The sequence below is a fragment of the Ambystoma mexicanum genome, chromosome 11, assembly GCF_040938575.1.
Source record: "Ambystoma mexicanum isolate Mex_15411 chromosome 11, UKY_AmexF1_1, whole genome shotgun sequence".
In the NCBI taxonomy this organism is placed as follows: domain Eukaryota; kingdom Metazoa; phylum Chordata; class Amphibia; order Caudata; family Ambystomatidae; genus Ambystoma; species Ambystoma mexicanum.
The window spans coordinates 1443634447-1443647981 of NC_090934.1; the positions used below are offsets into that span (position 1 = coordinate 1443634447).

At 50.7% G+C, this 13535-nt stretch overlaps 1 protein-coding gene across 2 annotated transcripts in view; it reads right to left on the reverse strand.

The window, feature by feature from the left end:
* SLCO3A1 (solute carrier organic anion transporter family member 3A1) overlaps positions 1-13535 on the reverse strand; it is a 677321-nt gene that overhangs the window by 44491 nt on the left and 619295 nt on the right. For both annotated transcript variants that reach the window (XM_069625078.1, XM_069625077.1), the window contains one exon: positions 12506-12570. In XM_069625078.1, the coding sequence (XP_069481179.1) occupies positions 12506-12570 (65 nt within the window). The remainder of the gene's footprint in view (positions 1-12505; positions 12571-13535) is intronic.

Genomic DNA, 13535 nt, shown 5'->3' on the forward strand with positions numbered 1-13535 from the left:
TGGTAATTGTACCCTAGTGCTCTAGCACGGCTGATTGTAACCCCTGGGGATAGATGACGGGTCACGCAACGCACAGGAGGCCCATAAAAGGGAGATGACGTGCACGCAACCCCTCCTAGACCACGTGTGCAGAAAGAAAAACCTGCACTACGCTGTGGCACCCAGAAACACAAGAATGAACGTATGCGTGTCACACGCAGCCTAGAATGACCTCTGAAGGGGTAGGCTACACACGGGGCAAGCACAGAAGTTGGATACGTGCGTGACTCACCGTCTGCCAGGTAAAAGAGCGTGAAAAATGAGCGCGTTTGGCTGGCTAAACCCCCGCCAAAAGAAGATGTGTACGCTGTCTGAGAAGACAGGACAACAGTAGAAGGGGACACTGTTTGAGGGAACAGGCCCAGGTAAACCAGTAAAAGAGAAAAAAGAGAAAAAGCTGTCAGAGGTAACAGGGAATACGAACTGGAAACGCCGTGAAGTAAATCGCGTGTGAAACGACAAGAAGTACAGAATTCACCCACTCGCTCTCCACGAAAAGCACGTACAAGGAAATGGTGTTCTACATGTACCTTATATACAGGCCCACACGTTCAGCGTCACTTACGCGGCGTGTACGTTCACCAATCACACGCTTTGTCACTCCTGCGTGTAGATCCATTTTCACCAATCACACGCTTTGTCACTTCTGCGTGTAGATCCATTTTCACCAATCACACGCTTTGTCACTTCTACATGTAGATCCATTTTCACCAATCACACGCTTTGACACTGGGACGTGTCACGCAACAATTTCCTGCACGTGCAGGTGACTATAGGCGCGCATATGCTGTTGACGGGTTTACGCGCTAAGGGCCTTTGCTGACGTGTGGGATTTCACTCCCTATCAGGCTGTCCACGCGTTCACACACGAGAGACCACGCTCCTGGCCAGGAGGCCAAATTACTGCCCCCCAGAGCCCTGAGCACGCTCCCACCTGCCATCTGCTGCTGCCTGACTGCCTGCTGGCCACGTGCCCCACAGTGCTGGTGGGTGGGGGTGTTGGGAGACATGGGTGGGGGCCTGGTGGAGGGTGCCCCTGGTGGCGGGGGGGGGGTGGGGGTGGTGGGATGGCATGGGTGGGGGCCTGGTGGAGGCTGCCCCTGCACTGCTGGGGGTTGGGGGTGGTGGGAGGCATGGGTGGGGGCCTGGTGGAGGCTGCCCCTGCACTGCTGGGGGTTGGGGGTGGTGGGAGGCATGGGTGGGGGCCTGGTGGAGGCTGCCCCTGGTGGCGGGAGGGTGGGGGTGGTGGGAGACATGGGTGGGGGCCTGGTGGAGGCTGCCCCTGGTGGCGGGAGGGTGGGGGTGGTGGGAGACATGGGTGGGGGCCTGGTGGAGGCTGCCCCTGGTGGCGGGGGGTTGGGGGTGGTGGGAGACATGGGTGGGGGCCTGGTGGAGGGTGCCCCTGGTGGCGGGGGGGGTGGGGGTGGTGGGAGACATGGGTGGGGGCCTGGTGGAGGCTGCCCCTGCACTGCTGGGGGTTGGGGGTGGTGGGAGGCATGGGTGGGGGCCTGGTGGAGGCTGCCCCTGCACTGCTGGGGGTTGGGGGTGGTGGGAGGCATGGGTGGGGGCCTGGTGGAGGCTGCCCCTGGTGGCGGGAGGGTGGGGGTGGTGGGAGACATGGGTGGGGGCCTGGTGGAGGCTGCCCCTGGTGGCGGGAGGGTGGGGGTGGTGGGAGACATGGGTGGGGGCCTGGTGGAGGCTGCCCCTGGTGGCGGGGGGTTGGGGGTGGTGGGAGACATGGGTGGGGGCCTGGTGGAGGGTGCCCCTGGTGGCGGGGGGGGTGGGGGTGGTGGGAGACATGGGTGGGGGCCTGGTGGAGGCTGCCCCTGCACTGCTGGGGGTTGGGGGTGGTGGGAGGCATGGGTGGGGGCCTGGTGGAGGCTGCCCCTGCACTGCTGGGGGTTGGGGGTGGTGGGAGGCATGGGTGGGGGCCTGGTGGAGGCTGCCCCTGGTGGCGGGGGGGGTGGGGGTGGTGGGAGACATGGGTGGGGGCCTGGTGGAGGCTCCCCCTGCACTGCTGGGGGTTGGGGGTGGTGGGAGGCATGGGTGGGGGCCTGGTGGAGGCTGCCCCTGCACTGCTGGGGGTTGGGGGTGGTGGGAGGCATGGGTGGGGGCCTGGTGGAGGCTGCCCCTGCACTGCTGGGGGTTGGGGGTGGTGGGAGGCATGGGTGGGGGCCTGGTGGAGGCTGCCCCTGGTGGCGGGGGGGGGTGGGGGTGGTGGGAGACATGGGTGGGGGCCTGGTGGAGGCTGCCCCTGCACTGCTGGGGGTTGGGGGTGGTGGGAGGCATGGGTGGGGGCCTGGTGGAGGCTGCCCCTGCACTGCTGGGGGTTGGGGGTGGTGGGAGGCATGGGTGGGGGCCTGGTGGAGGCTGCCCCTGCACTGCTGGGGGTTGGGGGTGGTGGGAGGCATGGGTGGGGGCCTGGTGGAGGCTGCCCCTGCACTGCTGGGGGTTGGGGGTGGTGGGAGGCATGGGTGGGGGCCTGGTGGAGGCTGCCCCTGCACTGCTGGGGGTTGGGGGTGGTGGGAGGCATGGGTGGGGGCCTGGTGGAGGCTGCCCCTGGTGGCGGGGGGGGTGGGGGTGGTGGGAGACATGGGTGGGGGCCTGGTGGAGGCTGCCCCTGCACTGCTGGGGGTTGGGGGTGGTGGGAGGCATGGGTGGGGGCCTGGTGGAGGCTGCCCCTGCACTGCTGGGGGTTGGGGGTGGTGGGAGGCATGGGTGGGGGCCTGGTGGAGGCTGCCCCTGCACTGCTGGGGGTTGGGGGTGGTGGGAGGCATGGGTGGGGGCCTGGTGGAGGCTGCCCCTGGTGGCGGGGGGGGTGGGGGTGGTGGGAGACATGGGTGGGGGCCTGGTGGAGGCTGCCCCTGCACTGCTGGGGGTTGGGGGTGGTGGGAGGCATGGGTGGGGGCCTGGTGGAGGCTGCCCCTGCACTGCTGGGGGTTGGGGGTGGTGGGAGGCATGGGTGGGGGCCTGGTGGAGGCTGCCCCTGCACTGCTGGGGGTTGGGGGTGGTGGGAGGCATGGGTGGGGGCCTGGTGGAGGCTGCCCCTGCACTGCTGGGGGTTGGGGGTGGTGGGAGGCATGGGTGGGGGCCTGGTGGAGGCTGCCCCTGCACTGCTGGGGGTTGGGGGTGGTGGGAGGCATGGGTGGGGGCCTGGTGGAGGCTGCCCCTGGTGGCGGGAGGGTGGGGGTGGTGGGAGACATGGGTGGGGGCCTGGTGGAGGCTGCCCCTGGTGGCGGGGGGTTGGGGGTGGTGGGAGACATGGGTGGGGGCCTGGTGGAGGGTGCCCCTGGTGGCGGGGGGGTGGGGGTGGTGGGAGAAATGGGTGGGGGCCTGGTGGAGGCTGCCCCTGCACTGCTGGGGGTTGGGGGTGGTGGGAGGCATGGGTGGGGGCCTGGTGGAGGCTGCCCCTGCACTGCTGGGGGTTGGGGGTGGTGGGAGGCATGGGTGGGGGCCTGGTGGAGGGTGCCCCTGGTGGCGGGGGGGTGGGGGTGGTGGGAGAAATGGGTGAGGGCCTGGTGGAGGCTGCCCCTGCACTGCTGGGGGTTGGGGGTGGTGGGAGGCATGGGTGGGGGCCTGGTGGAGGCTGCCCCTGCACTGCTGGGGGTTGGGGGTGGTGGGAGGCATGGGTGGGGGCCTGGTGGAGGCTGCCCCTGCTCTGCTGGGGGGTGGGGGTGCAGGGGGACATGAGCAGGTGTGCAGGGTAGTCCCCTGTTTTGTAGGCTGCCTGGAGGGGCCGTGGAGGGTGTACAGGGAACACCTGTGAGGACCCACCCAGCCTAATCGCGTGTGACTTCCCACGCACCCCTGTAATACACGTACCCTGGCTAATCGCGTGTTAAACTTCCCGCGTACCCCTGTAATACACGTACCCTGGCTAATCGCGTGTTAAACTTCCCGCGTACCCCTGTAATACACGTACCCAGCCAAATCGCGTGTGATGATTCCCACGCACCCCTGTAATACACGTACCCAGCCAAATCGCGTGTGATAATTCCTGCGCACCCCTGTAATACACGTACCCTGGCTAATCGCGTGTTAAACTTCCCGCATACCCCTGTAATACACGTACCCTGGCCAATCGCGTGTTGAACTTCCCGCGTACCCCTGTAATACACGTACCCTGGCTAATCGCGTGTTTAACTTGCCGCGTACCCCTGTAATACACGTACCCTGGCTAATCGCGTGTTAAACTTCCCGCGTACCCCTGTAATACACGTACCCTGGCTAATCGCGTGTTAAACTTCCCGCGTACCCCTGTAATACACGTACCCTGGCCAATCGCGTGTTGAACTTCCCGCGTACCCCTGTAATACACGTACCCTGGCTAATCGCGTGTTAAACTTCCCGCATACCCCTGTAATACACGTACCCTGGCCAATCGCGTGTTGAACTTCCCGCGTACCCCTGTAATACACGTACCCTGGCTAATCGCGTGTTTAACTTGCCGCGTACCCCTGTAATACACGTACCCTGGCTAATCGCGTGTTAAACTTCCCGCGTACCCCTGTAATACACGTACCCTGGCTAATCGCGTGTTAAACTTCCCGCGTACCCCTGTAATACACGTACCCAGCCAAATCGCGTGTGATGATTCCCACGCACCCCTGTAATACACGTACCCAGCCAAATCGCGTGTGATAATTCCTGCGCACCCCTGTAATACACGTACCCTGGCTAATCGCGTGTTAAACTTCCCGCATACCCCTGTAATACACGTACCCTGGCCAATCGCGTGTTGAACTTCCCGCGTACCCCTGTAATACACGTACCCTGGCTAATCGCGTGTTTAACTTGCCGCGTACCCCTGTAATACACGTACCCTGGCTAATCGCATGTTAAACTTACCGCATACCCCTGTAATACACGTACCCTGGCTGATCGCATGTTAAACTTCCCGCATACCCCTGTAATACACGTACCCTGGCTAATCGCGTGTATAACTTCACGCGTACCCCTGATATGCACGTTACCCGCTTTGCGTTCCTTGTTTGGCAGCCCTGTAAACTGGTACAGGGTTAGCGCAGCCCTTTGCGATGATTTAGCGATTTTGATGGCTTTTCCTTGCGCGAGGGCGTTCTTGGGGGCGTTACTGGCGCTGCTGCAGGGTCGCTGCGATACTCTGCGCCACGGCTGGTTTGGGAGCCTAAAATCCATGAATACGCTGTGCGCCGGATTCGGTTTTGGCGCACGCGGCTGGCGCAGACTATCGCACGCGCACGCTGTGCGCCAGCCGCGTGCGCTACTTGTGCGCTGAATTCTATGAATTACCCTGACAGAATCACTCTGCAGCACTCCGATTTGAGAGTCCTTTTTTAAGGTTGCAGCTCCTCCTTCGCCATAGGCAGTAAAAACAGACTGTTCTGCACAGCTTTCAGTGACACTAAACACCTGGAACACTCAGAAGCACTCCCTACATAATTAATACTCAGTCAGAAGAGTTTGACACAATCTTGACATCCTAATTACATGATCTTCCTGCTTCTGCTTGCGGTCCTCTGTGTACACTTTGACATGGTAGATTTTAAAACCATTTTCTTCTGGCTGTTAGGTAGTTGCAGCAGCTGGCACTGCAGCACTCGAATAACTTTCACCCACATTGACTCCACATGGTGTCAATTGTCTTAATGTGGCACTTTCATCTAACGTAAAAAGGAGCGACAAGGTTTCCACGTCGTTATTAGATTATTCAAGATTATTCAATATATTCAATGCGTTAGTCATGTACTGGACTTGATCCCATCATTTTGCCCGAATTGCCACTCACACGCAGATCACAGAAATACATCTCACCGCTAATGAGTAATGACATGATTTGCTCTGTAGGAGCATGACTTATGAATGGAACCAATCACTCATGAGTAAAAGCCGTGTGTAAGCAAGAAAGCCAGGAATGCCCAATGGAGAGAAAGTTCTGCTTTGTATTGTGCTGATCTCGACTTTGTGGTTTGTCCAGTGTTGGAAAATCGACCTAAGAGATAAAACCACCTAGCTAACTCTTCCAATTTGCTTCCAAATATGTATTACCGAAGAGCAAGACTTGTCCATGCATTGCAGTCTACAACAAGGCACTAGGGGACCAGAATCTACTATTCCCAGTTGCAGAGTTTGACTTTTGTCCTTTAAACAAGCATGGCTGAAAATGTATTCTGAACACTGTAAATCCCACGACCGGTCACAAATTCCAATTTCCAATTTCAGACGAGGGACGATGTGCACACAATAAATCCCACAGCAAACTTATGTTGTAAAACAACTATCTTGTCAGCTCAAAAATGGGTCCCCAGCATAGCACAACCGTTTTGCCATCAAAAACAAAGACGCTGATTCTTAGCATGAATAAAGTCCAATAAAAATAAAATACAAACAATAATAATGTTCTTTCACCCGCGTCATTTTCTTCTTTTCAATGTTCCAATGGAAAGACATTAATACATGATTATTAATAATGATGTTTTATCTTCAAAATCAGAAATCACTTCCAATTTTGACATTAACATGCACTCGTTTTAATTATATTTTTTTTTTTACATTTACATGTACAATACATTGCAGATATTTGTACAATAACTAACAAATAATAATATAAAACAGTAAAATTACAATGTTGATCACAGAAGAAATAAACAAATATAACTAATGTACATATCTTACAGATGAGGCCCGACTTGGCCGAAACACGTGCCTGGGGTTGCTGTTGGTACTCTTGTTCAGAGGAGAATTGCCCAGCATTTCGGTGCTGCACTGCTCAAGTGGGTGGGACCAGACTGATATGCAAATTATAATTTCTCCTCTGTAAAAGGTAAAGTGAGCTAAAACGTGGCTGTAAACCCTCCTGAGTGGGCACCTTCCCATTGAACAGGTTATGTGGTCGTGTTCATTCTCGGTAGAGGGTCTCCCAGACCTTTTTGTGCATTTTTAGGAACTTTGGGTTTCACCCTAAGGTGCCCAGGGTAATCCAGACGTGGACCCTTTGCTCACTGCGCTTAGAGAGGCACAGCTTCACCTCACTGATGAGGCCCGATTAGGCCGAAACAAGTGTCTGGGGATGCTGTTGGTACTCTTTTTCAGAGGAGAATTGACTAGCCACTTTATTGTGTGTTTTTTAAATGTTTTGCAGACATGAAATGATCAGTAAATATGTCTATCCAATGTGAGGTTCCTATTTAGCCCACAGTCTGAATGAAAGGTCTGATGGAGACACTCAACACTTTCAGTTCAGCTTGCAACATCAAACACAATGTTCATTCTATCTCCTACCATCCCCCTTATTTCTTAAACCCTTTGCAACATCAAACACAATGTTCAATCCATCTCCAACCCTCCCCCTTATTTCTTAAACCCTTTGCAACATCAAACACAATGTTCAATCCATCTCCCACCCTCCTCCCTATTTCTTAAACCCTTTGCAACATCAAACACAATGTTCAATCCATCTCCCACCCTCCCCCTTATTTCTTAAACCCTTTGCAACATCAAACACAATGTTCAATCCATCTCCCACCATCCCCCTTATTTCTAAAAACCCTTTGCAACATCAAACACAATGTTAATTCTATCTCCTACATCCCCCTTATTTCTTAAACCCTTTGCAACATCAAACACAATGTTCAGTCCATCTCCCACCCTCCCCCTTATTTCTTAAACCCTTTGCAACATTAAACACAATGTTCAATCCATCTCCCACCCTCCCCCTTATTTCTTAAACCCTTTGCAACATCAAACACAATGTTCAATCAATCTCCCACAATCCCCCTTATTTCTTAAACCCTTTGCAACATCAAACACAATGTTCAGTCCATCTCCCACCCTCCCCCTTATTTCTTAAACCCTTTGCAACATTAAACACAATGTTCAATCCATCTCCCACCCTCCCCCTCATTTCTTAAACCCTTTGCAACATCAAACACAATGTTCAATCCATCTCCCACCCTCCCCCTTATTTCTTAAACCCTTTGCAACATCAAACACAATGTTCAGTCCATCTCCCACCCTCCCCCTTATTTCTTAAACCCTTTGCAACATCAAACACAATGTTCAATCCATCTCCCACCCTCCCCCTTAGTTCTTAAACCCTTTGCAACATCAAACACAATGTTCAATCCATCTCCCACCCCTTTGCAACATCAAACACAATGTTCAATCAATCTCCCACACTCCCCCTTATTTCTTACACCCTTTGCAACATCAAACACAATGTTCAGTCCATCTCCCACCCTCCCCCTTATTTCTTAAACCCTTTGCAACATCAAACACAATGTTCAATCCATCTCCCACCCTCCCCCTTATTTCTTAAACCTTTTGCAACATCAAACACAATGTTCAATCCATTTCCCACCCTGCCCCTTATTTCTTAAACCCTTTGCAACATCAAACACAATGTTCAATCCATCTCCCACCCTCCCCCTTATTTCTTAAACCCTTTGCAACATCAAACACAATGTTCAATCCATCTCCCACCCTCCCCATTATTTCTTAAACCCTAACATGAATTTTGAAAGTTTATGTGGTCTTAAAGTTGAATTTGTATGACACTATATAGCATCAAGCCGGAAGGATCAGAGCTGCGATGGAGCGCAAATTTCAGGGTAGGATTGTTACAAGGCCAATATAACCGTTTTTGTTGTTTTACATTTGATTCTCCCATCCCCCCCATCTTGTCTTGTGGTGTCTGGAAACACCTGTGCATAGGTGTCATACAAATGTCCTATGAACAAATACAAATAAAAAATACACTAAGAGGATGGAGTGAAAGTGTCAAGAAATACCATCGTAAGATGACATTTTGGGATGACTGCCACTCTTCTAAAGACTAGATGAAAAAGGTTGATTTTCAGGAGATTTTTAAATGTCACGTCCATGATGCTATCTCTTTCGCTCCCTCTGTCCTTCTCTCAGTTTCTCCCTCCATCTCTTGCTCTCTCTCTCTCCCCGACTCACTCCTTCTCTCTCCTTCTCAAGGGCAATGGGCTGCAGTTCCAGGCCATGCTAGACGTGGAGGATCAGTCTCAATAGTTTGCCTCGTTATGCCGGAGGACAGTAGAGGGAACTTCCCTTGTCTAGGCTTGAGAGGCAAAGCGGATCAAAGAAACTGCCAGGCTGGTGAGTAGAAGAGATGTGATGGTCTTAGTCTGTCGCATTGAATAGCTGTAGGTTTTGGAAACGTGGCTTTCACTGACGTTATTTTAGTCAAACAGCATTTCTAGATTGAGAATGTATGAACTGCTTCAATACCTATTAGAACTCGGAACTCAGCTGAAAAGGTGAGGATTCCATTATTTTTCATGCAATGCCCTTATGGCCCTGAAACCTGGCGGGACCTAGTTGCGTGTGGAATTGAGTACTCTGCCTGGCTTCCAAAATGAGACATAACATCTACGCCTTTATTTAACAGCCAACCAGCTTCTCAGACACATTTCTATTGAGTGCATTCCCTACTCTATGATCACCTGGAACTTTGGTCAGACCACTATGGGCCTCATTACGAGTTTGGAGGTAGCCATGCCATTTTTGGCGGCATGGCTACCCCCAAACTCGGGTCCGGGTCCCGCAAAAGGGGATTTACCGGGCCATGCCGACCTTGGAGGGCCCGGCAATTCTGTTTCGCGGGACCCGGACCAGGTACATTCCCATTTGAGACCCCAGAGGGCTCAATGGGAATGGGGAGGATGCTAACAACGGGCCCATTAATGACGGGCCTGTTGTTAGCATCCTGTTCTGCTAGCGGGTCCCGCTCTGCACGTCTGGTCTGGCCAGGTGTCCAGAGCGGGACCTGCTGCAGTACTCGCAATGGGGCGGCCCGGCACCATTCATATCGTGGCCGCCCTCATTGTAATGAGGCCCTACGTCCTTTGGCATCTAAATGTATGCAGGATCTTGCAGACACGCTTAGGATCCTTTTTCTCGCAACCCTGCCCTCTGAAATTCAGCACCCCTCAAAGACCTGCTCTATCACTCCACCTTTTTAACTTATATCTCCACCCACTAATGGAAGTCTTACACCATACATGTGTCATCATTCTTTTAACTACGTTGACGATGTGCAGATTCTGGTGAACCTCAAGGAGGGTGATGCTATTCTACTTGGCAAGATCAGAGACTGCGTCCTAGCTTTTAAGACATGGACAGACTTCCATTTCGTAATGATAAATCTAGATAGAATTGACATTTTAGTTATTGATGAGAAACTGAGCATCCGGCCTAGCTCTTTTGGACAGCGTCGAGCTTCAAGTGTGGAGGTCAATGATCTAGTTATAATTCTAGATAATAAACTAACATTGAATTCCCAAAATCTAGTTATAATTCTAGATAATAAACTAACATTGAATTCCCAAAATCTAGTTATAATTCTAGATAATAAACTAACATTGAATTCCCAAAATCTAGTTATAATTCTAGATAATAAACTAACATTGAATTCCCAAGTGTTCTCGGTTGTAACAACTTGCTATTTCATGATCAGTAAACATTTTAAAAAAGTCTCCCTTATTTAGCCTTTCTCCAGCAGGTGTTGATGATAAATTCCTTAGTATCATCTCGTTGGGACTTCAATAATGGCATATATCTCCGCCTTCCTAATTACATGATTTTGTGTTTGCAGAGAGTTCAAAATACAGCTGCTAGACTCTTAACAAAATCTATTAAATATGCGAATATCACTCCTACACTTCGATCACTACATTGGCACACAGTTAAAATTCAGATAATCTTTGAAACCATGTGCCTAGTCTTCACAAGCTTTCAACACTCCACTGCGAATCCATTGTTTCTGAAGCTGAGCCCCCATTTTTCTTTGCCCTCTTCAAGACTAAGACAGGATGGGAAGCTGAACATGCCTGGTTGCAGGATGGAAAGATTAGGTGGCCGCTCCTTCCTAGTTAATCTGATCGGGATATGGAATACTCTCTCTCCTGATCCTCGTAGGGAAACAAACCTATCCTTCCAACAACAAAAAACTGAAGACCTTCCTTTTCAACGTACATATGTCTACTCGTCTGTAACAGCTGGCGTTCTTGCCTAGAGCAAGTCATAATGCATCTCGTTCCCACCGCCAAGATACCTTCCTGGTGATTGCTGCGTTACGTAAAACCACCATATAACATCTCTATATATAAAAAGCAGAACATCTGTTAGGTTGTTCCTTGTACAATTCCACACCATTCCAGCAATCTGTACCAAATGTGCATAATTACCTGGCAGGACCCTCCAGACATTAATGGCTACATGATATTTGGACGCCCACCCCTTTCTCCAGTTTCGAGCCCCTTCACTCATGAGACGGTTGCTTGAATTCGGCGAAACATCAATGTGGTTGTAGAAAGACTGGACGAAGCTCATTTTAAGCGTCTCGATGATAGGAATAAAACTCAAAAGGTTAACACCATGTTTCAAGGCCCTAGGATGATCAGTTTCCAAGATATTTGCGACGCAACACAATGCACCGCAGCAGGGTGAGGCGACAAGTCTGCTCTGGGGTATGTCAGCCAGCCACAGGCGCCCATTCTCAGGGCAGTTCACTTCAGAGTGCAAAGCACATCAAGCGATAAGCGACTCGGAGCAGCGACCTACAGGATCATTGATTTACAACAATTGATGGGAGTGTTATCATGTCTGTCTACAGAACCTGTGCAGAGTACAAGTACCTATTGCCAGTATAACATAACCTAACAATTCAGCAGAAATATCCAACATTTCACCAGCAAAACCTTTAACTCAAAATCTTAGTATCACTGGCTCTTAGTTTCTATATAAATTGTTTATGTGGCCACAGAAATTTTCCTAAAAACCTTTAGAAGATCAAACCGATGTTATCATTTCGCGCCGCAGCACATTTCATGCCTGTAACATTTGCACACCTATCACAACCCAGAGGTAATTTAATTCTGCTTCAGGCTTTTAAAAATATTCAGGACACATAAAAAGAGAGATGCCTTTATGTAGCATTTAGTTTGTGATTTACATTTCTGTTTAAAATAAAAAGTCCTGATCTTTTCATATGATTAGGGGGGGTGGGAGGGGGAGGGGGTCTCGGTAATTGCCAATGCAGGCGAATCTCTAAACAGATCGTTATAATAAGCTCTTGAAAAGCTGTCATTTCGCCCGGATTCCGCCATCGACATTGGCTTAACCCATCACGACAGGTCACCAATGCATGACGCAGTCTCTTCTTTTACGAGTGAATGCCATTTGGCAAACAGCACTCAAGGGACTATTGCAAAGTGAGATCTAAATTTGCGATTAATGTGTCTGTAATTGGATTCGCGCCAATGAAAGGCAAAAACGAAATGGCACATTTCCAAAAAGTACTTTTCACGTTTGGATGTAGATGTCACACTCAGCCTACACCTGTCACATCAAGTCCAGGGCTCCAACTTTCAATGCAACATAAACGGTCATGTGACGGCACTTGTAGAAACTCTTTTTTTTTTCATTACAAAATAATATATATAAAAGTAATTACACCTACCTATCAAGCGGAGAAGCAGGAACAGAACCCCCAAAGCGTAGGACTTGAGTTCCGGGCTGACTGCCCTGCGCAAGAAGAGAGAGAGAAAATTGATTTGTATCGCACTGTTTTAATTAACAGACCCATCAGCCATTTTTTACTGTCAATCCGAACAGCGCTGTCAGCTCTTAGGGAAATCTTTAATGGGCTTCAGTTGCTAAAGAATAAAAAATAAGTGCAACTGCAGCTGAGTGCTAACTTTAGAAATGTACCTGTATGGTTAATAATATCAGCTAATCCTGTGAATGCAAACACGTCCCCTTCAACCACCATTCCCCCTTCAAACGTGAAGGAAGTTCAATGCAGCTGGAGGACTCTTTGGTTCGGGGTACCCTGCAGATCCCAAAAACTCAGAAAGGTAGCTCGGTGGGTTAACGGCCCTGCTGAAGACCTCTATGTGCTCCATGCTGACATTAGGTTAGAATCTAGGCAGAGGGCAAAGATACTTTTGTTGTGCCAAGAAGAAACATATTCTGGTTTGTGCTCCACAAACCATAGCTAGAATTGTTTATTGGCACAATAGAAGTAATTTCTCAGCTCAGTTGCAATCATTGCTGAAAATTCAGAAGGACGAAAGGCTGAGTCCTTCCTGCCTCGATTAAAATTGGGATCGACAGGCTGCACACAGATGTCTGCATCAAGTGCATGAACACAGTGAGCTGTCTTAAGAGAGAATAATAGGAAGAAAGGTTATATCAATGCAGTTCAAATCAATTTAAACTTCATTCCACTCACTCATCTGTGTAGTTTCATATGTTTCCATAGACAATATGCAAATTGATTAAGCACAACAAAACAAAAAAATATGTTTCACATTTTCACTTTTCAACTTTGGCATCTTGAGATCTGACCTTTTCCAGCAGTTGTATTCAGAATAGCAGACCCACACGAGAGAGTCTTGGGGCCATTCAAATGGGGAAAGGGTGCTACATAAATAACGAATACAATACAATACACATTGCACCATTAACATAAGCCCTGTAGCACTGCC